At 40.1% G+C, this 27,992-nt stretch overlaps 1 protein-coding gene and 1 long non-coding RNA gene across 6 annotated transcripts; one reads left to right on the top strand and one right to left on the bottom strand.

Annotated features, from left to right (window-relative positions):
• The first annotated feature begins 48 nt into the window (after window positions 1-48).
• SKA3 (spindle and kinetochore associated complex subunit 3) lies at window positions 49-27,582 on the top strand. 5 transcript variants are annotated; one of them, XR_003791728.1, is made up of 9 exons: window positions 49-231; window positions 3,599-3,660; window positions 3,763-3,928; window positions 7,103-7,502; window positions 11,070-11,155; window positions 17,401-17,486; window positions 19,121-19,324; window positions 20,720-24,323; window positions 24,841-27,582. XR_003791728.1 is itself a non-coding variant. In XM_029210170.1 (9 exons), exons 1-9 carry the CDS (start codon window positions 129-131, stop codon window positions 21,371-21,373), a joined length of 1,248 nt encoding a protein of 415 aa, XP_029066003.1. In that variant the 5' UTR covers window positions 49-128; the 3' UTR covers window positions 21,374-27,582. The 5 variants fall into 5 exon arrangements, 3 of the variants coding, with proteins under 3 accessions (XP_029066003.1, XP_029066002.1, XP_029066004.1); XR_003791727.1 differs by having other exon boundaries at window positions 20,720-23,717; window positions 24,198-27,582; XM_029210170.1 differs by having other exon boundaries at window positions 20,720-20,851; window positions 21,365-27,582.
• On the bottom strand, window positions 5,074-8,018 carry LOC114888187. The gene is made up of 3 exons (XR_003791729.1): window positions 7,788-8,018; window positions 6,271-6,434; window positions 5,074-5,427 (listed from the first exon to the last, which is right to left on the bottom strand). It is a non-coding gene; the product is annotated as an uncharacterized LOC114888187 (long non-coding RNA).
• Window positions 27,583-27,992: the final 410 nt, after the last annotated feature.

Consider the following 27,992-nt stretch of genomic DNA (forward strand, 5'->3'; position numbering starts at 1 on the left):
CGCCCCTCTCCTCGCGCGAGGCTTCAGCTCTCGCGAGAAGGGCCTTGCGCGAGTCGCGGAGCCAATGGCGTTTCCGGTGCCGGGATTCAAACGTGCGCGGGCGCTGAGGACGAGCGTGAGGCTCGTCCATGGATCTGATCCGGGGCTTCTGCGGGAAGCTGCGGTCTCTGGCCGTCATCCTGGACGGCGAGACGGCTCGGCTGCAGCGAGCGCTGGACGGAGAGGACAGCGGTGAGTGAGCCGCGTGAGGGACGCTGGCGCGCGCACTGGCCGACCGACAGGCGGCTGACTGTGAGGAGCCCTCCCGGGGAAGGCGGCGGCGCCCTTCGCCCCAGGCACCCCCGGGCCCGACCAGCGCTGCGCGCAGCCTCTGCCCCACCAGGGACGCGGGGCGGAGAAACAGCCGCACTTAGAAACCAAAGCCCTAATCGAGCCGGCAGGCTGGGCTCGCGATGCACGCGCTCATTTACACACGACGAGCTTTCAGATGCACGTAGTGGGGGCTTATCAAGAAAAATACGACCAAGAGAAGATGAAACGTTTCTTCTAACCTCAGCCGCTCAGCCCTGTTCTTGACATGTAGAGTGACTTTGGTCTCACCCAGATGGTCCACAGTTGCAGTGTCTGTATTTTTCCCAACAAACCGTACTGCCAAAACGAAAGCTAATACGCAGTACTGTTTTTTAAAATATAGATAAAGCAAAATTCTCCACCACTAACGTTTGTATTAAGAGACTTTTTGAAGTTGTTGCAAGAGTAGTGCAGATTTTGAGATTATTTTGTGCGTCATAACTGTAATCCGCCTTAAAATATCGCATCCTGTAGACGCAGACTCATTTTCCTTTAACTATATTATGAATAGTTTTCCAGCCATTTAAAAATGTTTATGCTTGTGCCTGTGAAAGCAATATTACGTGCACGGCAAAAAATTTGAGGTAACAGAGAAGTAGAAAGAAGAAAATAAGTCTTTGCTATAACTTCACCGTCAGAACACACAGCTATTAATAGTTCAGTAGCTTTTCTACCATCCTTACTTTTAGCGTTGCCTTGTTTTGCTTGACTTTGTTTACGTAGTTGAGATAACGCTATAAGACACAAAACTGTATTAATGGTTTTGGAATTTTTAGACATAGCTGAATAGTTTTCCATAAAGCTTTTGCTAATTTACCTCCTTACCAATCTATTGCCTGGTTACACACATTCTTTCTTTTCTTTTGGTTTTACAAGAAAAAGTTGGAATAATTTTTTCAGTTCCTGGCCTGCATGTATTACAGAAAATATGGAATTGTGATAATTAGAGAAAATGAACATCCCCTAAATTCGCCTTCTATGATCACAGTTATGAATCTCATAAAATTCACCATGTTAAAGGATACAATTCAGTGGTTTTCAGTATCTTCACAGAGGTGTGCAACCATCATCACACTGAGTTTAGATTTTCATAACCCCCCGAAACAAACCCCGGTGACTGTTGACAGCCAGTCCCCGGAATCTTGTTCCCACCTACCGCACTGCTTTATGCGGCCGCTAATCTACTTTCAGTCTCTGTAGATCTGCCTATTCCGGACATCTCCTATAAATGGAATTGTACAATCTGTAGTCTTTTGTGACTGACATTTCACTTAGTGAAGCGTTGCAAGGTTCATCCCTGTCACGGTAGCATGTATCAGTATTTCATTACATTTTATTGCTGAATAATGTTTCATTGTATGGATTTACCACATTTTGTTTATCCATCAGTTGATGAACATTTGGGTCGTTTCTACTTTGGCTATTATGACTAATGCTGTTGTAAACACCCGTGTGCCAACGCTTTATGTGAACGTAATGTCTTCAGTTCTCTTTGGTATGCATTTAGAAGCGGAATTGCTGGGTCATATGGTAAATCTGTGTTTAGCTTTTTGAGGAACGACCAAATTGTTTACCAAAGTGCACCACTGTACATTTCCCCCAGCAGTGAATGAGGGATGCAGTTTCTCCACTTCCTCATCAACATTGGTTATTGTCTGTCTTTTTTTTTTTTTTTTTGCGGTACGCGGGCCTCTCACTGCTGTGGCCTCTCCCGTTGCGGAGCACAGGCTCCGGACGCGCAGGCGCAGCGGCCATGGCTCACGGGCCCAGCCGCTCCGCGGCATGTGGGATCTTCCCGGACCGGGGCACGAACTCGTGTCCCCTGCATCGGCAGGTGGACTCTCAACCACTGCGCCACCAGGGAAGGCCTATTGTCTTTCTTTTTAATTATAGTCATTCTGGTGGTATGAAATACAATATCATTGTGTTGTTGATTTGCATTTTCCTAATGAAAATTGGTCAGCTCTTTTTTTTATACAGCAGGTTCTTATTAGTTATCCATTTTATACATATTAGTGTATATATGTCAATCCCAATCTCCCAATTCATTCCACCACCACCACCACCCACCCTCACTTTCCCCCATTGGCGTCCATACATTTGTTCTCTACATCTGCGTGTATTTCTGCCCTGCAAACCGGTTCATCTGTACCATTTTTCTAGATTACACATATATGCGTTAATCTACGATAGTTGTTTTTCTCTTTCTGACTTACTTCACTCTGTATGACAGTCTCTAGGTCCATCCACATCTCTACAAATGTGAAAACTGATCAACTTTTAACGGGTGGAAGGAGATAGTCTTGAAAGGAGGCATATTTTAGAAAAGAGAAATCTTTTTAAAAACTGCTTCTATGTTAGGTATATGACCGACTGATTAATAAGAAAGGTGATGGTACAGTGGATAAAGGATGTCTTTTCAGTGCCAGGTCAATTGCACACTCATATGGAAAAAAAAGAATGGATCTTGATCCTTACCTCTTGCCATACACAAAAATCAATTCCTGATGGATTGTAGCTCTAAATGCAAAAGGCCAGGACTTCCCTGGTGGTGCAGTGGTTAAGAATCCACCTGCCAATGCGGGAGACACGGGTTCGAGCCCTGGTCCCAGAAGATCCTACATGCTGTGGAGCAACTAAGCCCATGCACTGCAGCTCCTGAGCCCACGTGGCACAACTACTGAAGCCCGCGTGCCTAGAGCCCATGCTCTGCAACAAAAGAAGCCACTGCAATGAGAAGCCCGCACACCTCAATGAAGAGTAGCCCCTGCTCGCCACAGCTAGAGAAAGCCCGCGTGCAGCAACGAAGACCCAATGCAGCCAAAAGTTAATTAATTTAATTAATGCAAAAGGCCAAACAATAAAGCTTTTAGAAGAAAACAAAAGCATTGTCACTGGCAAAGATTTTAAAAATAGGAACCAAAACGTGCTCACCATAAATGAAAAACAGCTAAGTAGGACTACATTCCCTCTTCCTTCCTCCAGTCCCTGATCTGAGTGCTGATTACATAGGTATGTTCACTTTGAAAGTTCATCAAACTATATACTTATGATTTCTATACTTTTCTGTATGTATGTTATAGTTTAATAAAAATTTTAAAAGTCTTAACACTTTTCTTTGCAAATGACAGGATATAAATTATAAATAAGTATCTACAAGGATTTTGTAATTCTAAATAACTATACTAAATTACATTTTCTTTCTTTTTCCTTGTTATACTCTTTTCTTTCAATATTCATATTGAAGACTTTGAAGATTATCCAATGAGAGTTTTACATGACCTTCATTCAGAAGTCCGGACTCTAAAGGTATCAATCCTACAATATTAATTTATCATTTTTATGCGGTAATTTAAAAAAACTAAATAGACTTAGTCAAAAGTTAAATTGTACTTTCTTTCCTCATAAAAGGATAATGTCAATATTCTTCTTGATGAAGCAAGCTTGGAAAGTCAAGAAAGCATTGGTTTCATAAAGGCAACAAAAGTACTGATGAAAAAAAATTCAATGGATATCATGAAAATAAGAGAGTTTTTCCAGAAGTATGGATATAATCCACGTGCCAAGGAAAATTCAGGTGTGAATAACTTGCATTTTATAGCATTTGTTTTAGTATTAAAGAAAGAAGGCAGCACGATTAAGACTACTATAGGCTTGGCCATTGTTTCTAGTTCTGACTCTGCCATTATATGATAGTCCTTTGATCATTTATTCAGCAATCACTGTGTTCTAGATGCAGTGCTGATCAGTGGTACAATATAAAGACAGTCCTTGCTCTCCTTTGCAAATGCTAGATGAGAACCAACACAGTGCTAGATGAAAGAAGGGTACCAGATAAATCTATGTCACTTGAGGATAGTTGTTTCTGGTCAGCTCTGCCAGTAAACGGCTGAGAGACCAACCTTAAGGCATGCTATTTCACTTTTCTCGTTCTCAGTTTCTTCTTCCATAGAATGAGAGATTTTTGGCTATATAAATTCGTAAAGTCCTTTTTAGTTCTAAAATTCTAATGAAGGGTAGGATAGCATGATGGTTTAGAATTTAGAGTCAAACTGCCTGAGTTCAAATCTCTAATTTCACCACTTACTAGCTGTATTAATCTTTGACCAGTTACTTAACTTTGTACCTCACTTTCTCATCTATAAATGAGAGAATTTTTTTTTGTTTTTGGCCGCGCCACGTGGCTTGCAGTATCTTAGTTCCCCGACCAGGAACTGAGCCCAGGACCACGGCAGTGAAAGCACCGAGTCCTAACCACTGGACCAACAGGGAAGTCCTATAAAGTAGATATGTTTAATAGTATCTACCTCTGAGGCTGTATAAGGATTAAATGAGATAAAATTTGCTTAGAACAGTACCTTGTATGCTAATCACCCATTGTTAACTATTATTATTGTTATACCCATAACTGTGAGTAACTAATTTCAATATGCTTCAGTGTCTTCATTTCTGCTATGAGAGTCTTTGTACATAAATAAAACATTAATTAGATTCAACAAATATGTATATATCAAGGATATATATGAAGGTATATTAAATAATCCACATGGTATAATGGAAAGAATTCAGTTGACTTTGGTGTGGACAGGTTGACTTTGGTTACTCAGAAAATGGTTCCACCAGTTACTACATGTGTGACCCTGGATAATTTCTCTAAATTGCTTTTCCTCACTAGTGAACTAGAGATGTTAATACCTCCCTAAGAGGTAGTAATAATGGTGATAACTTTATTTTATTAAACTCATCAGTGACAGCCTTGTAATAAATTCAACAATAGGTTTTTTGGTAGTTCTTGTAACATTTCTCAAAATTAACAGAAAGCACAATGCCAAAACAGCTCTGAATCAGCAGCTCTTCCAAGGGCCAAAAGCCACGAAATCAAAGGTTATAACTTTTTTTTTTAATGGTACATCCTTCATATTTAACATGTCGTGGCTTATCATGCACAAAAAAACAATATCCTATCGTAGTTCATTTCGGTTGCCCATCAAAACAAGGAAAGTAATATCTTCATAGAAAAAGTGTGTACCTCTTCACCTCCTTCAAGCCTTCACTTCCTTCAATCTGTAATGACTCCTAAAAAATAAAAAAGTATAAGTATTTTCTTTTTAATATTTATTTATTTGGCTCATTGGTCTTAGTTGCAGCGTGTGGGATCTAGCTTCCTGACCAGGGATCAAACCCAGGCCCCCTGCACTGGGAGCACAGAGTCGTAGCCACTGGACCACCAGGGAAGTCCCTTCCTGGTACTTTCTTAAAAAAGATGCAACAAACAGGAAATTTTAGAAAATTTTATTTCCCATTTCTTTCAATAAATATGTATGATTATTACAATTAATATTTCCCATTTAGCAACCAAATGTTATCTGTTCAAAATTATCTAAAACAAATCTCTTTATTAACTCCCTCCAAATGCTTAAACATATGGCAGCATTTAGAATCAAAAGATGTGGGTTCAGATCTTGGCTCTTTAAATTCTATCAGCTGAATGTTCTCCAAAATGTTGTTAAGTACCTTAATTTTTTAAATGAGGAAAAAATATTCAAAGATTTTTTGTGTGCTTGGAGCAGTTAATATGGAAATTAAATGGAGTAAAAATTAAATATAAAAATGCCTATCCAAAAAAAAAAAAAAAGCCTATCCCATCGGGGATTCTAAATACATTTTAGTTTCTCTTCCTTCATCTCACCCTCTCCTCTGTCTCTTCTTTCTATCAGCCCTTTCCGATTATTGGTTAATTTTCCTTCTCTACTTCATACTACATTTCTTTAATACACATTTTATATTTGTCATTCTGCATTTTCTTCCGCCATTCTATTCTCTACTTTATACCTTTATACCTGGCTGTCTCACTGTCTAACCGAAGCCCTATCATTTGTTAAATTAATCTCTGCCCAAATCCTGACCAAATCCACTTACCTTCTTTCTAGGTATCCTCTTTCACTTTCTGTTGTCTCTCACACCGAAAACTAGTATTTCTCCTTCTTGAACTCTTTCTTGGCATTGTAAGTGCTATCCTGGATCCAACCTAAGTTCCACACCAAACTTATTAACCAGTGGTATACCCAGGAGATGGCAGAGGACTGTGGGAAAAAGTATAGTTGTTAGTAAAGTTATTTAGTCTGAAATGTACAGTGTAGTGGTTAAGCGTATGGGGGTGTGGAGTCAGATATAACCTATTAAAGACTGAGAAACTACTTGTCCCACTAATTTCTCCTCTGATTTCTCTCAACTAGGTTTTTGATACAGGTGTTCCAGACTGACTTAGGTTAAAAATTTATATTTGTGTAACAGTCTTTCCTTTTTACCTTAGGCCATCTGTAAGTTAGAAATCTAAAATAATATTATTTTACTTTGTGTTAAATCTAGATTGTAGTTAACTCCACACTGTAATTAAATGTCATTACATGATAAGATAGTTTCATAATATGTTAAGAAAGACTGCTAAATCACATTAACTGAGAAAGTAAGGAAATTACACTTTTATTTGTGAGTATTGTTTTTTTATCTTTTAACATTTTAGTTTACTCCCCTTCTCTAATGTAATCCCCTAGATGAGATATGGATGGACAAGGCGGTACATGTCAGAAATTTAAAGGGACAATTGAAATAAAACCTTAGAGAATAAGGAGAGAGTCAGGACCTTTGCTGATTTGGGACATTTCAAATGGAGCTGTTTTATGTGGTTTTAGTATATGACATTTTCTAGTCTGCTATTTGACCAGAATATGACCTTGACTTTTCCTCCCAGTGGATGAGCAAGAAGTCGTTGACTCTAAACCAGAGAACAATAAACGTGAAAATCCTGAGAAGCCTGATGTGAAGGGTGATTTGTCGGATTCCGCTCCTCCAAGCAGTTCTGTTTCTGAGAAGCCTCCACGTAGTCCACAACTTTCCGATTTTGGACTTGAGCGGTACATGATATCCCAAGTTCTGCCAAACCCTCCCCAGGCAGTAAACAACGAGAAGGAAGAGCCAAAAATTTTAACTCCATTTTCCAAACGGCCACTAGTAAAAACTCCCAAATGTGCACTAAAGATGGATGATTTTGAGTGTGTGACTCCTAAGTTAGAACACTTTGGTATCTCTGAATATACTATGTGTTTAAATGAAGATTATACAATGGGACTTAAAAATGTGAAGAATAACAGGTAAGCAGCTTTCTTAAAAGGAGCATTTTATCTAACTTTCTAAATCTTTTGTATTTATTGATTTTTTTTTCCCTAGAAGAAATATGTTTCAGACAATATCTTTCCTTCAAAGATTTTAAGATACTTCATATTTCAAACTTCTCTGAATCACCAATTCCATCAGTAAAGTGTTAGCTATTAGTTTCCTCAGGTTGGAAGATATAGAAGGAATGGTAAGAGCCTGAAAACAGATGGTATATGGTAGGATAAAGAAGAAGGGATAAAGTCAAATTATTAAAAACTTACGACTGATTTGGTATGGAGACTTGGGAAGAGAAGAGGATCTTGGGTAAATCACAGATTTCTGTTTTGTTGCCTGAAGTGATGCTTGGGAACTAAAATAGAAATACCTGCAGCTTGGGATGCAGTAAAGGTGATGAGTTTCCTTACATGTTGCTTTTGAGGTGCTCTTAAGCTTAGGTATTTTAATATGAATTTGAAGCGCAGTGATGAATTCCATGCTAGACTAAAGAGATGGGGAGTGATTAGTATGGAAGTGGTAATTAATGAGTTACAATGAAAATGAAAATACCGCATATCACAGTACCACATATAAATCCATACCTTTAAGAACTATAGTTATTAAAGAAGGAAAATAAGCATTCGACTCAAAGTGTCAGAAGAAAACCCCACAATTATGGGGAAAAGTGAAGAGAGTAAACACTAAAGATAAAATGTCATTACAAAATATTTTCAGAAGGGTAAAACTGATATGTTGAAGAATTGGTTCTTATTTAAACATTAATATAAATGGCAAAATTAGGAACTATGGGCTATATTTTTTATTTTTCAAGCTATTAGAAATACTATAGGGTATAATACTGGGAAATTTAGAAAATTCAGATAAATTAAAAAGTTTTGAAAACAACACAAAATTATCAAAACAGACTTGAATTAGAAAACCTATATAGACCAAAAATCAGAGAAGAAAACTAGAAGAGTTATCAGAGAAGTAGCTCCAAAAAGCTCTGGGCACAGATGGTTTCCTGGATGAATCCTTTCATAATTTCAGAGAACATATACCTTCCATCTTACATAAAAGTTCTTTTTCTGAGAAGGAGACATACGTTCTAGTTCAGATGCCAACACCTAACCTGGGGACCTCCAGACTCACAAACGCTAGTGCAATGGATACAACCATACCCATCCTGCTTACATAGAGTTAGTGGGGTATAATGGATAAAAAATTATAAACTGCCTTTAGAATGAGATACTATGAAAATAATGATTTTTAAAAAGAACTGTCATTATCAGGGGTCTTCAAACTATAGCCAGAGACCAAACCCAGCCTACTGCCTATTTTTTGTAAATAAAATTTTATTGGAACACACACTCAAAAAAAAGTTATTTTTCTAAAACTAGAATACGACAGAAAACTCTGCAGTTCAGTTTGACATTGATATACCCTTGATACAAACACAGAAAGAGCACACCAAAGGAAGCTATGGCCCAATCTAATTGTGAATATACATGTTAAAATCCCAATTAAAATACTCATAAATTGAATTCTACAGAATAGTAAAACTATAATGCATAACTTCCACATTAAGCTTATCCCAGGAATGCAAAGATAGTTTAATATTTGGGAATTCATAAAATACACCATTTCTATGATTCAACAAGAAAAAAAAGAGGACTTAACCTGGTGGTGCAGTGGTAAAGGAACCACCTGCCAGCGCAGGGGACATGGGTTCGAGCACTGGTCCAAGAAGATCCCACATGCCGCGGAGCAACTAAGCCCGTGCGCCACAACTACTGAGCCTGCACGCCAGAGCCCGTGAGCCACAACTACCGAAGCCCGCACGCCTGGAGCCCATGCTCTGCAACAAGAGAAGCCACCACAATGAGAAGCACGTGCACCACAACGAAGAGTAGCCCCTGCTCGCCGCAACTAGAAAGGCCTGCGTGCAGCAACAAAGACCCAGTGCAGCCAAAAATAAAATTAATTAATTTAAAACTAGGATAATCTCAATAGATTATCCTATTATTATTCCTCAGTAAGGAATTTTATGAAATTTGACACCTGTTCTTCCTTTAAATTGTTTGGTCAAATTCTAAGTGGAAAGATACTTCATTAACATAATAAACAATATGAATATCTAACTTAATAGTGAAGCTATCTGTTACCACCATTAAACATCATTTTTTTTAATGTCATTCTTGATGTTCTGGCCTATGTAATGAGATAGGAAACAGAAATAAGTATTACTCTGATGTATTTCTAGGCCATGTTTTGTGCCTGGGCAACTCGAGAAAGTCACACCTAAAATTTCTAGAAATAATAAAAGTTCAAGAAAGAAGCTGATATATTGATAAGATATATTTTATATAGTTACAACTATTTAAAGTAATATGCTTTCCTATATTTTATTAATAACTAATTGGTAAATACAGGGGGGAAAATCATTCAAATTTGAAACAGAAAGGTAAAATACTCATGCCAATTGTATGTGAAAGACCTATATGAATAAAACCATTAAATATTTCTGAGTTATATAAAGGGAAAATTAGGATGAAAAAATAGACCATAATCCTGAATAGAATGACTGAATATTATTAAGATGTTCAATCATATCAAGTTAATGTATGGATATCATACAATTACAATAAAACCTTGGTTTTTTTTTTAAGGTAGAAAGTGAGGGATATTTGACAGAATTATTCTAAAATTATTTGGAAGAATAAAAAGGATAACTAAGAAAATAATGAAAAATAACAGTAATGAGGGGACTTAACCTACCAGTTATTAAAATACATAAAGCTACAGTAAGTAAAGCAGTATAAAATTGTGACAGAATGGACCTACTGCAGGAACAGAATAGCCCAGAAACAGCCTCTAATTTACATAAGAACTTAATATATACTGAAGGTGTTTTTGAAGTAAAGATTATTCAGTAAATTACACTAGGACAGTTGGTTAATTGAACCATCTTCTAGTATTCAGTGATACTCTTCTTTATAACTGTATTTCAGACATCTGGGTAATTGGCTAGAACTGCCTTAAGATAGCAGGATGAGTCTTCTTAGTTTAAAAAAACGTTCTTAATCTCTATCTGTATACCGGTATAAAATTCCACTTTATGATTTTGAAGCCATGAGCTATACAATTCCTATATTTGAACTAATGAGTTGAACTCATAGCTTTCCTTGAAGTCAAAGTTGTTTTGGGGTTCTTTTGGCCGCACGGCATGTTGGATCCTAGTTTCCCAACCAGGGATCAAACCTGTGCCCCTCTGCAGTGGAAGCACAGAGTTCCAACCACTGGACCGCCAGGCAAGTCCCTACGTTAAAGACTTTTAACCCACTTCTAAGTCAACACTGTCAATACAAAATGGTTCTTAACCTTTTTTTGAGCAATGGATATACATTTAAAAACAAAAGAACAGTTTGTTCCGTGGGACTACTGTTCCATAAAACATAACTGAATATTTGTCCAGACTTGATGATATATAGTAAGATTAAATTTTTTTCCAGAGGTTAAATATTAACTTTTTTTTGACCTTATTATTTCCTTATGAATCACGCCAGTGAGGAGGCCATGGAAACAGAACCAGTGACCAACAATAATTTCTTTGCCACTCCTGGCCCCATAACCCAGCCATTGGAAAAAAATGGTAAGTGTGAAAATCAGGTTACTTCTCAGCTATACTCTTTTCAGACTATCTTTGTACAAAAAAATGGTTCTATCACCTTAGACATTCTAACAGCCTTCTGCATCTTCTCGGTTCACAATATTGAATTATAGGAAGTGCCATTCCATTCAGGTTCAGCATGATTTCATACAAGAGAAATATAATTTTCTGGAATGTTTTTCATACTCTTTCTGATTGTATTCAGTATTTTTCAGCTTGTTTGTTTGTTTTTAACATTTTAACTTAAAACATAAATATATATTCATTCACCAATCTTTTGATGTAGAGCCAATAATACCTTTTTTTGTTTTAGTTTAGCTTCAGCCTATTGATTAGAGTTCTACATTATCTTCCTTACGTAAACCACGCCCAGAATACATCAGCTACCATTTCAAATTTGGGGTTTTTTTAATAGTACAAAAACTGAAAATCATTTTCATGTAGTGTTTTCATATTTGTCCCAGCAAACATGAAAACACTGGTTTTCACATACTATAAAATGAAAAATCCTAGAGTTTTATGATTTCCCTGAATAATTATTTATAATCATCTGGTCTATACCAAATTTATTGGAAAATTTTTTAAAGTAACTTGTCTGTCAGGTCTTTCCAAAGTTTTGGACATGTTTTCAGAGAAATTCTTTTTTTGTGCTATTTGCACTGGTTATTAAATTAACAAATACTGCTGGCATAAACAGGTTTGAAAAAATACAACTGGGGGCTTCCCTGGTGGCGCAGTGGTTGGGAGTCCGCCTGCCAATGCAGGGGACACAGGTTCGAGCCCTGGTCCGGGAGGATCCCACATGCCGTGGGGCGACTGGGCCCGTGTGCCACAACTGCTGAGCGTGCGCTCTGGAGCCCGTGAGCCACAACTACTGGGGCCCACGTGCCTGGAGCCCATGCTCTGCAACGGGAGAGGCCACCGCAATGAGAGGCCTGTGCACCACAGGGAGGAGTGGCCCCTGCTCATCACAACTCGAGAGGGCCCACGTGCAGCAATGAAGACCCAAAACAGCCAAACATAAATAAATTAAAAAACAAAAATACAACTGACTCATAGTAAGCTGAGCTCAACTTATAAGAGCATGATTATATTCAATAAAGGCCTTTTTTTTTTTAATAGAAAGAATGAACCACTACCTCCTGCACATCATACTCAGAAATCAATTCCCAATGGACTATAAACTTTTTAGAAAATGATAAAGGAGAATATCTTTAGGCCTTCTGAAGTGGGATGGATTTTCTAAAGAATAGCTTACCAACTGAAATCCTTTAATATACCATCAGCAGTATATTTCACGGAAGGAACAGAATGCTTACGTTTACCCATTAGTAATTTGGTTAAGTGGAGGATTGTTTGTTAATAGAGTTTCTACTGTATTTAGTTTGACCCTATTTTTATGCCACAAAAGTGTGATTATTACAGTTTTTACAGTCTCTACTTACTAAAATTTAGTAATTTACCATTGCTTCTTTTATCCCACTCATTCCTTCTGGGTTTAGATTTCCCTTTTTTTGTGTCATTCTTTCCCCCCCCCCATGCTATCATTTATGTTATTTACTTATTTTAAAAATTTTATTGAAGTATAGTTGATTTACAATGTCGTTGCTCATTCTTGAATGATAATTTAGCTGGATATAGACGACTAGATTGACAGCTTGTTTTTCTTGAACATTTTAAAGAAAGTATTCCATTGTGACCTGGTGAGCTGCTGGTGAGCAGAGTGCTATTGGTCTGATTAGCTTTCTTTTGTGGAAAATCTGTCTTTTTTTCCCTGGTAGTCTATAAGATTTTTATTTATTATGTTTAGAATTTAGTATGATTTTTCTTTTTTTTTCACATCTTTATTGGAGTATAATTGCTTTACAATGGTTTGTTAGTTTCTGCTTTATAACAAGCGAATCAGCTATACATATACACATACCCCCATATCTCTTCCCTCTTGTGTCTCCCTCCCTCCCCTCTAGGTGGTCACAAAACACCGAGCTGATCTCCCTGTGCTATGCGGCTCCTTCCCACTAGCTATTTTACATTTGGTAGTGTATATATATCCATGCCACTCTCTCACTTCGTCCCAGCTTACCCTTCCCCCTCTCCGTGTCCTCAAGTCCATTCTCTAGTAGGTCTGCGTCTTTATTCCCGTCCTGCCCCTAGGTTCTTCATGACCTTTCTTTTTTTTAGATTCCATATATATGTGTTAGCATACAGTATTTGTTTTTCTCTTTCTGACTTACTTTACTCTGTATGACAGACTCTAGATCGATCCACCTCACTACAAATAACTCAATTTCGTTTCTTTTTATGGCTGAGTAATATTCCATTGTATATATGTGCCACATCTTCTTTATCCATTCATCTGTCACTGGACACTTAGGTTTCTTCCATGTCCTGGCTATTGTAAACAGAGCTTCAATGAACATTGTGGTACATGACTGTTTTTGAATTATGGTTTTCTCAGGGTATATATATGCCCAGTAGTGAGATTGCTGGGTCGTATGGTAGTTCTATTTTTAGTTTTTTAAGGAACCTCCATACTGTTCTCCATAGTGGCTGTACCAATTTACATTCCCACCAACAGTGCAAGAGGGTTCCCGCCTCTCCACACCCTCTCCAGCATTTACTGTTTGTAGATTTTTTGATGATGGCCATTCTGACTGGTTTGAGATGATATCTCATTGTAGTTTTGATTTGCATTTCTCTAATGATTAATGATGTTGAGTATTCTTTCACGTGTTTGTTGGCAATCTGTATATCTTCTTTGGAGAAACGTCTATTTAGGTCTTCTGCCCATATTTGGATTGGGTTGTTTGTTTTTTTGATATTGAGCTGCATGAGCTGCTTGTAAATTTTGGAGATTGATCCTTTTTCAGTTGCTTCATTTGCAAATATTTTCTCCCATTCTGAGGGTTGTCTTTTTATCTTGTTTATGGTTTCCTTTGCTGTGCAAAAGCTTTTAAGTTTCATTAGGTCCCATTTGTCTGTTTTTGTCTCTATTTCCATTTCTTTAGGAGGTGGGTCAAAAAGGATCTTGCTGTGATTTATGTCATAGAGTGTTCTGCCTATGTTTTCCTCTAAGAGTTTGATAGTGTCTGGCCTACATTTAGGTCTTCAATCCATTTTGAGTTTATTTTTGTGTATGGTGTTAGGGTGTGTTCTAATTTTATTCTTTTACATGTAGCTGTCCAGTTTTCCCAGCACCACTTATTGAAGAGGCTGTCTTTTCTCCATTGTATATTCCTGCCTCCTTTATCAAAAATAAGGTGACCATATGTGCGTGGGTTTATCTCTGGGCTTTGTATCCTGTTCCATTGATCTATATTTCTGTTTTTGTGCCAGTACCATACTCTCTTGATTACTGTAGCTTTGTAGTATAGTCTGAGGTCAGGGAGCCTGATTCGTCCAGCTCCGTTTTTCTTTCTCAATATTGCTTTGGCTATTCAGGGTCTTTTGTGTTTCCATACAAATTGTGAAATTTTTTGTTCTAGTTCTGTGAAAAATGGCATTGATAGTTTGATAGGGATTGCATTAAATCTGTAGATTGCTTATGGTAGTATAGTCATTTTCACAATGTTGATTCTTCCAATCCAAGTACATGGTATGTCTCTCCACCTATTTAATTTCTTTCATCAGTGTCTTATAATTTTCTGTGTACAGGTCTTTTGTCTCCTTAGGTAGGTTTATTCCTAGGTATTTTATTCTTTTTGTTGCAGTGGTAAATGGGAGTGTTTTCTTTTTTTTTTTTGCAGTACACGGGCCTCTCTGTTGTGGCCTGTCCCGTTGAGGAGCACAGGCTCCGGACGCACAGGCTCAGTGGCCATGGCTCATGGGCCCAGCCACTCTGCGGCCCGTGGGATCTTCCCGGACCAGGGCACGAACCTGTGTCCCCTGCGTGGGCAGGCGGACTCCCAACCACTGCGCCACCAGGGAAGCCCGGGAGTGTTTTCTTAATTTCACTTTCAGATTTTTCATCATTAGTGTATAGGAATGTGAGAGATTTCTGTGCATTAATTTTGTATCCTGCTACTTTACCAAATTCATTGATTAGCTCTAGTAGTTTTCTGGTAGCATCTTCAGGATTCTCTATGTATAGTATCATGTCATCTGCAAACAGTGACAGCTTTACTTCTTCTTTTCCGATTTGGATTCCTTCTGTTTCATTTTCTTCTCTGACTGCTGTGGCTAAAACTTCCAAAACTATGTTGAATAATAGTGGTGAGAGTGGGCAACCTTGTCTTGTTCCTGATCTTAGTAGAAATGGTTTCAGTTTTTCACCATTGGGGACGATGTTGGCTGTGGGTTTGTCATATATGGCTTTTATTATGTTGAGGTAAGTTCCCTCTATGCCTACTTTCTGGAGGGTTTTTATCAAAAATCGGTGTGGAATTTTGTTGAAAGCTTTTTCTTCATCTATTGAGAATATCATATGGTTTTTATCCTTCAGTTTGTTAATATGTTGTATCACATTGATTGATTTGCATATATTGAAGAATCCTTGCATTCCTGGGATAAACCCCACTTGATCTTGGTGTATGATCCTTATAATGCACTGTTAGATTCTGTTTGCTAGTATTTTGTTGAAGATATTTGCATCTATGTTCACCAGTGATATTGTCCTGTAGTTTTCTTTCTTTGTGACATCTTTGTCTGGCTTTGGTATCAGGGTGATGGTGGCCTCGTAGAATGAGTTTGGGAGCGTTCCTCCCTCTGCTATATTTTGGAAGAGTTTGAGAAGGATAGGTGTTAGCTCTTCTCTAAAGGTTTGATAGAATTCGCCTGTGAAGCCATGATTTTTCAAGCTAAGGACTCATGTCCTTAATTCTGGAAAACTCTCTGATATTACCTCTTTAATAATATTACTTCTCTCCTAATTCCTCGATTTTTTTCCTCAGATTCCTGTAAGATATATTTTAGAATGTTATCCTTCAGCCTCCTTGGTTTTCTGTTTTGTGCTGTTTTTTTGTTTTTATAATTTTATTTATATTTGGCTGCATTGGGTCTTCATTGCTGTGCGTGGGCTTCCTCTAGTTGCAGCGAGCGGGGGCTACTCTGCGTTGCGGTGTGCGAGCTTCTCATTGCGGTGGCTTCTCTTGTTGTGGAGCACAGGCTCTAGGCGCATGGGCTTAAATATTTGTGGCATGCGGGCTCAGTAGTTGTGGCTTACGGGCTCTAGAGCACATGCTCAGTAGTTCTGGCACGTGGGCTTAGTTGCTCCATGGCATGTGGGATCTTCCCAGGCCAGGGCTCCAACCTGTGTCCCCTGCATTGGCAGGCAGATTCTTAACCACTGTGCCACCAGGGAAGTCCCTATTCATTTGTTTCTTAAGGGATAGTTAAATTGTTTTTGTTTGTTTGTTTGTTTACTATTACAGGCAGTGCTCTAGTTAAATTGTCCTTTGGACACATGTCTCTCACATCTTGGAGTAGAATTTCTAGATCAAAGGGGATGCATATCTTTACTTATTCTAGAAAATGCTAAATTGCCACTGTAGAGTGGCTATTGTGGTTTATTCTCACCAACAGTGTTTGAGTTTTTGTTTCTCCATCTTTTTCAGCACTTGATGATTAGACTTAATAAACTTTTGCCAGTTTGACCGTTTTGCTAACATGTTTACTTTTTCTCTTTGGTATTTTTAGGGTGCTTGCATACTTTGTTACAGATAGCAAATGTCCATATACACATGTTCTCGTTTCTAGGTTCTCTCTTCCATTCCAGTAGCCAGTTCTTCCATCCTTGGCCAGTGTTACACTGCTTTTAGTTACTACAGCTTTAGAGGAAGTCCTCATATCTTGGAGGGCAAGTGGCCTTCCTTGCCCTCTTCCTCCTCCTTTTTCTTCTTCAGAAATTTGATTTTGCCGTAAAGGTCTTACACAGTTTTTAACAGATTTATATGTAGGTATCTTATCTTTTTTGTTGCTATTGTGAAAAATATTCTTTTTCAAATATATTTTTTATTGTTTGTTGATCTTATACTAGAACTTCATTTTTGTGTATTGCATTTGCATCTTGCAACCCTGCTGAACTTTTATTAGTGCTAATAATTAGATTGTGAATATGACAGTTTTGTTTTTTCTTGTCCAGTCAAGTACACAATAGAGTTATAATTTCTTCAGTTATTAAAAATAAAGTGCACAAATTAAACTGACAAAGATTATAATATAAAAGTTAAAATCTTTATTTCAACCTTATTTTCAAATATGTATTTCATGCCATTGTATGTGTCTTCTAGATGCCGAGCATACACATTCTCCTGTGGCACCTACATTCTGCACTCCTGGTTTGAAAATCCCTTCTACAAAGAACAGCACAGCTTTGGTAAACTTCTATAAAATTGAAAGTGCTAATCTTTTCCCTAGTGAATCCGATACACTATTTCCAGACTCAAACAGTCTGTTTAAAAAACGTAGACTGTTGTAGCCTTTGGGAGTATATTTACAGTGTTTCCGGAGGGTTATTCGGCAGGAAATATCAAGAGCTTTAAAATTTTTCCATACCCTTTAACCAGCATTTATTCTAAGGCACATTGGGACAAAGATTTTTTTTTTTTTGGTGGTACGCAGGCCTCTCACTGTTGTGGCCTCTCCCGTTGCAGAGCACAGGCTCTGGACACGGAGGCTCAGCAGCCACAGCTTACGGGCCCAGCCGCTCCACGGCATGTGGGATCTTCCCGGACAGGGGCACGAACCTGCGTCCCCTGCATCGGCAGGCGGACTCTCAACCACTGCGCCACCAGGGAAGCCCAAGAATAGCATTATTTATAAGAGCAGACTATGGGAACAAACTAAATGTCAAATGATAAATGGGAAGCAAAGTATATTACGGTAAATCCATAAGAGCCAGTGTCATGTGACTAGGATGTTTTGAAAAACAGATAAGAACATATAGAAAGAATGTCTTCAAGAAATATTTAATGATATGGAAAATGATGTATATAAATACACACATACACATATATATATTTTTTGTTTGTTTTTGTTTTTGTCTTTGCGGTACGCGGGCCTCTCACTGCTGTGGCCTCTCCTGTTGCTGAGCACAGGCTCGGGACGCGCAGGCTCAGCGGCCATGGCTCACGGGCCCAGCCGCTCCGTGGCATGTGGGATCTTCCCGGACCAGGGCATGAACCCGTGTCCCCTGCATCGGCAGGTGGACTCTCTCAACCACTGCGCCACCAGAGAAGCCCTATATACACATATATTTTATTTTAAGGAATAAGAATGGATAGAAACACACCAGAAAGTGTGATTTCTCTGCCTTTTTTTTCCAAATTTTTCCCATTGAACAAATTTACTATGTAATCAGAACCTCATCCCTGTTTAAAGTTGGTATGAACACTTAAGACAACCAATATGGTAGATTGGGCCGTCCAGTGGATCTTTCAGCAGTGATGGAAATGTTCTGTAATCTGTGCTATCCAGTGTGGTAGCTAGCTGCTGAGCATGTAAAATGTGGCTAGTGCATCCAAGAAGCTAATTTTCAGTTTTTTAAATTTTATTAATGTATAATTAAATTTTAATAGCACCATGCGACTTGTGGTAATCCACTGCTTATGTTCCTGGCCTCATTGCTGACTCTGCCGTAGGGAGACGGGCCAGGTTGGCGTGAATGGGCTTTCTCCCTGGCAGCAGTGAGGGCGTAGCTCATCCTCCTACGACTCTTACCTGGCCCAGGATAGTGTTGCCTGAGTCTGGGTGGTGAATCCGTCTAAATCTGGGGTTCAGCCAACAGGCCTATTTAGATTTCACATGAAGCTCTTGCTCAGCCTTCAGTAATGACGATGGTACTTTTTCCTCCATATGCCATTTCTCTGTGTCCTTGATTTTATTTAGTTCTCGGTCAGGGAAAAGGGGGTAATTTGGGGGCCTACTTAGAGATCACAACAGAACTAACAATTTTTATTTACTATATTGCTTTATACCACCATAATTTAATTATTTCTTTTTATTCTATAGGTATCCACAAATTATCCATTATCAAAAACAAATAGTTCATCAAATGACTTGGAAATGAAAGACAGTACATCGTTAGTTTTAAATTCAGACGAGTGCTTTGAGAATTTTGCGGATCCCTCTTCTCCTACGATTTCTTCCTATGAGAATCTGCTCAGAACACCTACACCTCCAGAAGTAACTACAATTCCAGAAGATATTCGCCAGGTTATTTTTCTAGGCTATTGTTTGTTTTCTGCAAAAATACCTTAAACCATATTTAACTGTGTTATTTATCATCGGACTAATGTGCTCGTTTGGATCTAAATCTAAATTCTGGGCTGTTAAGCCTGTCTAAGACCACCTGGCTAAGGCTCTTCAGAGCTGAGCACAAGCTAGTGATGTCATCATGCCTTTGTTCCCTCATGAGGCATTTTCTCTTTAACTTCATGTTCTAAAATGTATTCTCATAATATTTTCTAATCATTGTTCAAATGTGATCACCATGGTGACCACTGTTTCCACTGGTGTTTCTAGCAAAGTCAGAAATATCATTTACCCTCCAGTTCTCCAGAGTTGGAGTATCATGCGTAACTTGTATCACTGTTTCTTGAACTTGAGATGTCTTGGGCCTCAGTTTGAGAAACATTTGTTTAAATATATTAGAATATCTGATTCTTTTTGGCCACCGCGAGGTTGGTGGGATTGTAGTTCCCTGGCAAGGGATTGAACCAAGGCCCCCAGCACTGAAAGCGCCGAGTCCTAGCCACTGGAACGCCAGGGGATTCCCACAGAATGTTTGATTCTTTAGTACAACATAATTTACCAGTAGTCTGTTACTGGTTTATAGCAACTACCGACTCTACTAAATAACCACCAGCCTGATTCTTTGAGCATCCCATCTTGATAAAAGTTACGGTGTTGGGGAGTTATTGCTTAAGCAAATGGAATTCTTAATAACCATTCTGGAGACCTTCCTAGCTTATGGAGAAGGATAAAGCTACTTGGGGAAATACCCAAATGCCATTGGAAGGGACTCATCCTAAGATAGCAGTAAAGTATTTGTTATCCTTCCTTCTCTATCTTTTGTGCTTTCCTGGCACTATAATAAACTGCGGAAGGAGCAGCTTCTGTCTACAGGCATTATATACAGTTTCCAGTTTGCCATGGTGATCCTTCTCTCTTCACTTCTGTGTTAAAGGAGGGAAAACTTGCATTTAATGTATTACTTCTTTGTGAAAAAATCATAGTTGATATTTCACATTCCTGTTTTTATAATCTTTATAGCTAATGATCTTTCTTTTGAGCATTTATTTCACCTCTTTCCTGTATAGATTTCCCTAACGTCTTTGTAAAGGCCTGATTTGCTCACAGGGATGCACTGCTGCTTGCTTCCGTTAACCCAGCAGTACATTTAGGAGCTTTAGAAATCCCTGCTACACCCAAGTTAAACTTCTAATATCTCCATCTCTGTGCTGCTGAATGTCTGTGCTGCTAAATATTCTGACTGTTTTAAATAACCCAGATCTTCAAATTTTCCTTGGTTTTTCTTGAATGTTTTATAACAGCTTCCAAATTTATGTTGTTCATATGACTTGGTGAAAGGAGTTTGCTTTCTTTTAGATTTTATCAAAATACAACTCAAACCTAGCTACTCCGGTAGCAGTTAGAGAAGTGCCACCCAGCAAAGTGTTCCTTCCTCGGTGTGAAGGACAGGACGTCCGAGACGCTGGCAACAGAGAAAAACTAGTGAAAGTGAGTATGTTCCCATCCTAAAGGGACTAGATTTGTTACCTGAGAACACTGGAATGGTAATAAACACTTGTAATTGACATCTGCCAGCTAGGTAACAGCCCATCTCTCTTTTTTTTTTTTTTGCGGTATGTGGACCTCTCACTGTCGTGGCCTCTCCCGCTGCTGAGCACAGGCTCCGGACGCGCAGGCTCAGCGGCCATGGCTCACGGGCCCAGCCGCTCCGCGGCATGTGGGATCTTCCCGGACCGGGGCACGAACCCGTGTCCCCTGCATGGGCAGGCGGACTCTCAACCACTGCGCCACCAGGGAAGCCCCCTCATCTCTCTTTTGGTCCAGAATTCGTGATCCCTGCATCTCAGGCTCCCACACTACCATGTTTTACAATATCACTGGGAATCTACTCCCAACCATATTATAAGTGTAAAAATAGATGGCATCGGTGTCGTGTCATTTGTTTCGTTGAAGGCTATTGGTTATACCTAATTGATATTTTCTGTTTGTATCTTTCTACAGAAATTGTAGTGGATCCATCCTTCCATTATAGAAACTGAAAGATGAAAGCAAACCTGCTCTTACTTTGTTTTTCACATTCCCCGACATCTTTCCCCTTTTGAAAATCCAACTCATATTAAAGATGAGCACGGACACTGATGTCATAAAATGCTTTTTATTAAGTTTGATTTAGTCTAACCTCAGTCTTGTTGACATGTAGTTCAGTTACTCAGTTTGGAAGGATCATTACTATTTCACTGATTTCAAATTTACCCTGCCTGATGGAAGAGTATGGTTTAAGTAATATTAGGAAGCAGGGTAAATAATTTTTGAAATTTAAACGTTACTGTTTGCTACTCAGATAAGGCCACTTTCAGTCTTCCTGGGCTAGACAGTTGTTGCTAGACCTGGGCTTCTTCCTTGGGTCTAGCTCTGCTCTTCTGTCTCCTCTCATGACTATCCCAAATCTTTTACACCTTTTATTTCAACAGTGCTCTTTTAAGGCACTGTTGTTTACAAATGACAGCTTAAATTAATTTAGGAAGAGAGGAATTTACAGGCCTAGGCAACTATACTGAAGTAGGTGTCTCGGACATTTGGAAATTAGACACTTGCCTGCAGTCAGGACGCATGTTTTATTTTTACTTGTCAGTTTCATCCTTTCAAATCACCTCTTACCAGCATGGCTGCAACCTCTCCAGGTCCCCCTCCAGCTCGGCAGCCCAACAGAGCCTGAGCCTCACACTCTGTGGAGGGTCCCAGGACTCCTGGCCAGGTGCTCATCTCTGGACTGTCCGCTGTGCCTCTAGAGCTGTCTGAGAGCTCCAGGCTGCCCTGTCCATGGAGCCCAAGATCCTTCCGGTCTAAGTAAAGTTGATGCAGCAAAGATTATCCTCTTTTATGGTTGGGCCTTGAAAGTCAAATGTGAAGACCTGTCACATTGTGAATCTTCGTTTTGTCAGAAAATTGCCACTAAAACAAAACAATTTATTCTTTGTTCTAGGAACTACTGTGTAATAATTTTTGCTAAATATTGATACAATGTAAAATTCAAGATATTTAGTTTTTATTTTTCCAGGTAAGCTCTGGTCAGCCTTGTATATACGATGGTGACTCCCAAATTATATCAGCCTTTTATACACTATTTACCATGGCTCTGTGTACCTAAGTCCACAGAGTGGACAGATTGCTTGAGGGAGGGAGTATATTCAAAGTGCATGCAGGGCTGAGTCTTGGAGTTCCATTTTAGAAGATGGAAAGAGGCAGAAAAATCTAGCAAAGGAGATGAAGAAGCTGGTGAAGTAGGAAGGAAATACTTCAAGCCAAGTGATCGATTCTATCAATATTGCTGAGAATCCAAGACAAGACAGAATTACCACTGGACTTGGCAAAATTGCTGTTGCTGACAGCACTGACTAATTCTGACAGAGCGCTCAGGACGGACTTCTGGGGTGGACTGGAAAGGTCGGAGGTGAGGAAGTAGAGATCACGGACTGAGACGGCTCTTTTCATGAGTTTTGCTCAAGAAGGGAGAGAAGAAATGGTGCTGCAGCCAGAGGGGGTGTGAGTGAAACCAGGTTTTTGAAGATGGGAAATAAAGAACGTTCCATTAATCATTTCCGATGGCCTGCTGGGTGTCTCCACCTGTCTTGTAATGGCCCCTCAATTCAGTTTGACCAGAATTTCTCTTTCTCTGGCCCTTACCACTCCCCTCCTGTGATCTTAGTTTCTGTTCCCTAGAACTAGGATGCTTCCGGCTTATCAAACTTCAAATGTTACCCTTCAGTGTCCTCCCACTGCTCTCAAGATGAATCCAGGGTCCCAACATGGCCTCCAGGACCACCCCCCTGCGACTCGACCCTCAGTTGCCCCTCCCTCTTGTCTCAAAACCTGGGCTCCAGCTGGCAGCCGGCCTTTCCTCTCCTTCCCTTCCTTCCTGCCCTGGGCTTCATAGGCCCCGGGCTTCACACGTGCTCTCTCTGCCCAAATGGCTTCTCCCACCCACTCTGCTCAGCTGACTATCCCTCACCTCACATCCTTATGCTGTAGATACTTGACGTTTTTGTCTGCCCACCACTCCTACCCCCTTAAAGGAAAACACTCCGATTTTCCCTGAGCTCAGCCCAGTTCCAAGACCAACCAAGCAGGGTCACGGTCCCTGACCAGTTGGTATTGGGCACGTGACCCACGTCATATCCAAGAGAGCCAATTGTGGGACTTTGGGGAACTACTAGGAAGAGCAGCACGTTTTTCTGGATGTGCAGAGATGTGCACCCGGAGCCACGAAGGGAGAGGCTGAAGGTGGAGCTGCCACAGAAGTTCCAGCAGGAGACGTGGGAGAGCTTGGAGGCCAACTCTAACCCCAATTTTTCAGGTAAATGATTCATAAACTCCTTGTTTTCTTGTTTTGTGAAGCTCTTAACAGTCCTGCCCCATCTGCTTCAGGTCTCAGATTAAATGTCATTTTATCAAAGATTTTACCGATTTTCCCAGTCGGCACCCTATTCTCATCCTTTATAGTACTTGGTAGAATCTGTAACAGAATATTTGAGTGTACATTTATTTAATGTTCATTGCCCCACTGGACCATAAGGTCAATGTGGTCAAGGACCTCATTTGCTTGCCTTGTTCATTATTACACTGGTGGCTGCCAACTTAAAATATTTACTGGTTAGTGATAACATCAAACACTTACTGAGGTCTTACTATGCTAGGCATGGTTCTAAGTACATTCGTTAACCCATTTAATTCTTAAAAAGTAACTCTTAGCAAACAGGTGCTAGCATTTCAACTTTTCCGATGGGGAAATTGAGGCTTTAATGATGGACTTCTCTTTCCACGTCCCATTTCCCAGCCCAGACCTTGCTGACCGCCTCTGGGCTGTGTTCCCTCCCCCCATCCTCCACCACGCCCCCGCTTGTCACCTGACTGCAGAAGCATCTTACGGTCCTCTTCAGCCTCATCTCTGGCCAAACTCCTGGTGAGTGCTCCGGTGCTCCTGCCGTTTCAGCTCACGCCACACCCTTTATCTACCGGGAGCCTAAATCCAACCCCTGTGGGCGCTGAACAAGGTCACATGCCATCCTCAGCAGCAACTTGCCTTTCTCATGACACCTTCTAATCCGCCTTTGGTCATCGGCATTTACACCTTTTGTTACCAGACTGCGGCTTTCTAAGGGTCTGTGTGTCAGGTTTGTCTGCACCCCCAGGCCCACGGCATTCATCCCATATTTTATTCCCTGGAAGTGTGGAAGGAGCTAGTACTACTACAGATTCTGACAGTTTCCAATAATGTATGCAGATTTTGGAAATGCCTCAGGTGGTTCACCTCATTCATAGTTTAAACTGCCTTAATTTCATCCTCTCCTGGACACTTTCTGAGGAGTTGTTGGCTGCAGCTGGGCTGGCCCGGGAGCGTGGGTAGGAGCAGGAAATTCTGACAGCTGAAGGCATGACGTGAGGGGGCTACATATGCCTTTTTTCTCCTTTGTCTTTAGAGCGGCTGTTATTGAACAGGCCCTCGTCTAAGCCCTTTCACGTGGCTCTTCTCAACAGTGTTCTGAGGTGGGCGTGTGATGACAGCACCTTCACAGAGCAAACTCCTCACGCCGCTCCCAGGCTGATGGGTCCTGCCTATCAAAATGATTTTAGTATTTACTATTAAAATTGCTTTTTAGGTTTCAGCTTATTCCTCCTAGGGATTACCGGGGCGGGGGGGGAGATCAATGATTGTCTTCATAGAAGAGTTGCCTAGTTCATGATTAATCCTAACAGAATAAATATGCTTCCTTCAAGCTTGTTCCATTACAGGTTCCAAGAAACTGTAGCAATTTGTAAGAACAACCTATATCTAAGCAATAATACACACCAGAACACTCAGACCTCACCTGGCTGCTCTGACACTCAACCTGGAAACCATGACCATATCATTTCCTTAAAAGACAGGTGTTTTGGTTTGCACCACAACTGAAGCATGCCCACATACTCTGGATGACGGTCCCCTGGCAGAAGTCTGTAATGCAGACAGCTTCACGCAAGAGCAGTACCAGCGCAGCGGGTGGAAGCCAGCTGGCAGCGAGCTGAGGACAACATAACACTATTTTTGGAAATGTATGTTTCAAGTCATCTATTGTTGTCTACCTAGAGGTTCCCAGCCCACTTGTGAGCTGTCACTTAAAGCAGGCCTCCACTTCCGCTGAAGTGAAAATGGTAGCCACTGCCTGCACCTCAGTGCTGAAGGTTACATGAGGTCAGGCACCACCCGAGCTCCTCAGCACAGCTCATCACTCAAGTTATAAGCTGCTCCATTTCACAACAGCTAAGTTTGGAGTTTGTGATAGAATAGAAACAGGTAGGCTGAGTTCTGCTCTATGTAAGAGTAACAAGAGTTTGCCTAACAGTTTAACAGCTTTCTTTCCCCTTCACAGCTGCCCCTACATGCACACACACACACAGAGTTGATATCTGAAACATCCCCTGAGCCAGCGCCCACGATGGTAATGAAAATTTAAGTATAAACTTAACATCGACTCCCTACCGAGGATCCGGTAAGTAGCTGAAAATGCCAAGCTCCTGTATGCTGTGAGAAAACTGAAGATACCAACCTCCGAAGGGAAAACACTAAAAGAGCCTGTGAGGCAGTCAGGACACCGAAGGTTGAGCACATGCCGTCACGGTGACCGTGAAACAGCTCAGCTGCTCACTCAAAGCCGTACTGTCACAGCCAGAGGTGAATAAGGACCAAGTACAAGTCTTTTCATTCTTAGCATTATATTCAACGATAAATTCACTAGGTATTCTTTAACTGTACTTCTGATGGAAGAATTCCATGTTGGGACATAGAGGTGGCCAACAGACACATGGAAAGGTGCTCAACATCACTAATCATCAGGGAAATGCAAATCAAAACCACAAAAATAACACCTGACACCTGTCAAAAAGACGAGATAAGTGTTGGCAAGGGTGTGGAGAAAAGCTCTCTGCACCCCCATGTTTACTAAGGAATTATTTATAATAGCCGTGGTTTGGAAACAACCTTAAGGGTCTGTGGGTGGATGAATGGATAAAGTTGTGAGATACATACAGACACATACATACATGCAATGAAATATTACTCAGCCATAAAAAAAGAAGGAAATCTTGCCATTAGCAACAACTTGGACCTAGAGGGCATTATGCTGAGTGGAATTAGAGAAAGATATCAAGTACCACATGACCTCACTTAGATGTAGAATCCAAAACACAAAACCAACCAACCAACAAGACAAAACCAAACTCATAGATAGAACAGATTGTTGGTTATCAACGGTGAGGGGGGCAGGGGTGGGCAAAAGGGTAAAGGGGGTCAACTGTATGGTGACAGATGGTAACTATAGACTTGTGGTGGTGATCAGTTTGTAGTGCATACAAATAATGAATTATTCTGTATACCTGAGACTAATATATTGTTAGGTACCAATTTTACCTAAAAAAAAAAATCCACGTTGGAACCAAGCAAATAAACCGCTTTATTTTCAACTCGCCTGAAATTACAGGCGAAGCCCCCATTGTAGGAGTTCACACCGTTATGAAAAGTTGGCTTTCAAAGTCCTTTAATGAGTTCCTGCCTTCTTGATCTGCACAGTACGTATCTTCTCCACAAACAGGAAGGTAATCATGGCTCCTCTTCTCCAAAAAATTAGGTTTAAGTTAATTGTGTGACTTAAGGAGCTCAAGCCTATCTAGTGTGAATGAATAAAGAATCGAAGGGTCTGTGCAAACTTCAGTGGAGAAGAGGCCCTAGATCTGGGTTGCAGGCTTGCATCTGTCACCTGTTGACTGCACCGGGGACCCCAATCCTACAGTCATTAGATTTAAAAGGCTGCTTTTGTAGGTACAAGATCAAATTACTGCAATTTTACTTTGCTAGTACATTTTTTCAAATTTTGGAATACACATTTTCAAAATTTTCCACTGCAGTAGACTAAAGGTAATTGGCCTTATCACATACTGCACACTGTTTATAAACTTCAAAATGAGACTGTAACAGTGCTGTGGAAGAGATGGCACCCGTTCTGACTGAACTCTATAGTTAACTTTGTTTCTTACATGTCAAACACTATTCTAAGCCCTCTGCAAACATTTAATTAGTCTTCACAATCCTGTGGGCTGTTACCTCCATTTTACAAATTTTAAACAAACAAAAAAAACAGGTTCAAGTAACTTGTCCAAAGTTGCTATTAGTGTAACCAGGATTTAAATGTTCAGCCCAACTGGTTATAACCACTGTGCATACTGCCTCTCAAATCAGAAATGAGTCAGCCCCAGCACTGAACAGGGTGTGTGAACATCCCCTACTTAACTTGACCTCATCCCTGACCTTCTCCCTTGATCTTAAGATTCTTCTTTCATTCCTCCCTGCATTTTCAGATCTTCAAGGTAAACCTTTCCATCCTTACCCTAAGTTCTAATCCTTGTTCCTCTATACTACTTCCTGCCCTCAGAATGCCCCATTCTCACCATTTTTAAAATATAAAAAGGTATCACTGTGGCACCCTTTCTCCTTTTCTCTAACTTGTCATCACACCTTGATTCAGGCAGGCCGCTCCCTTCAAACAGACAGCTTCTTCAACTTGCCTCAGCTCAGACTGTTCCAAAACGCCTCAGCTGC

This window comes from Monodon monoceros, unplaced genomic scaffold, assembly GCF_005190385.1.
Source record: "Monodon monoceros isolate NGI ecotype Baffin Bay Population unplaced genomic scaffold, NGI_Narwhal_1 Super_Scaffold_8, whole genome shotgun sequence".
NCBI lineage: Eukaryota > Metazoa > Chordata > Mammalia > Artiodactyla > Monodontidae > Monodon > Monodon monoceros.

Bases quoted from the DNA above. Each gene is read 5' to 3' on its own strand.
- SKA3 (XM_029210169.1), top strand. From the start codon at position 129: ATGGATCTGATCCGGGGCTTCTGCGGGAAGCTGCGGTCTCTGGCCGTC. The intron at 3,929-7,102 runs GTGTGAATAACT...TTTTCCTCCCAG, and splicing joins ACGTGCCAAGGAAAATTCAG to TGGATGAGCAAGAAGTCGTT. The intron at 11,156-17,400 runs GTAAGTGTGAAA...TGTGTCTTCTAG, and splicing joins CCAGCCATTGGAAAAAAATG to ATGCCGAGCATACACATTCT.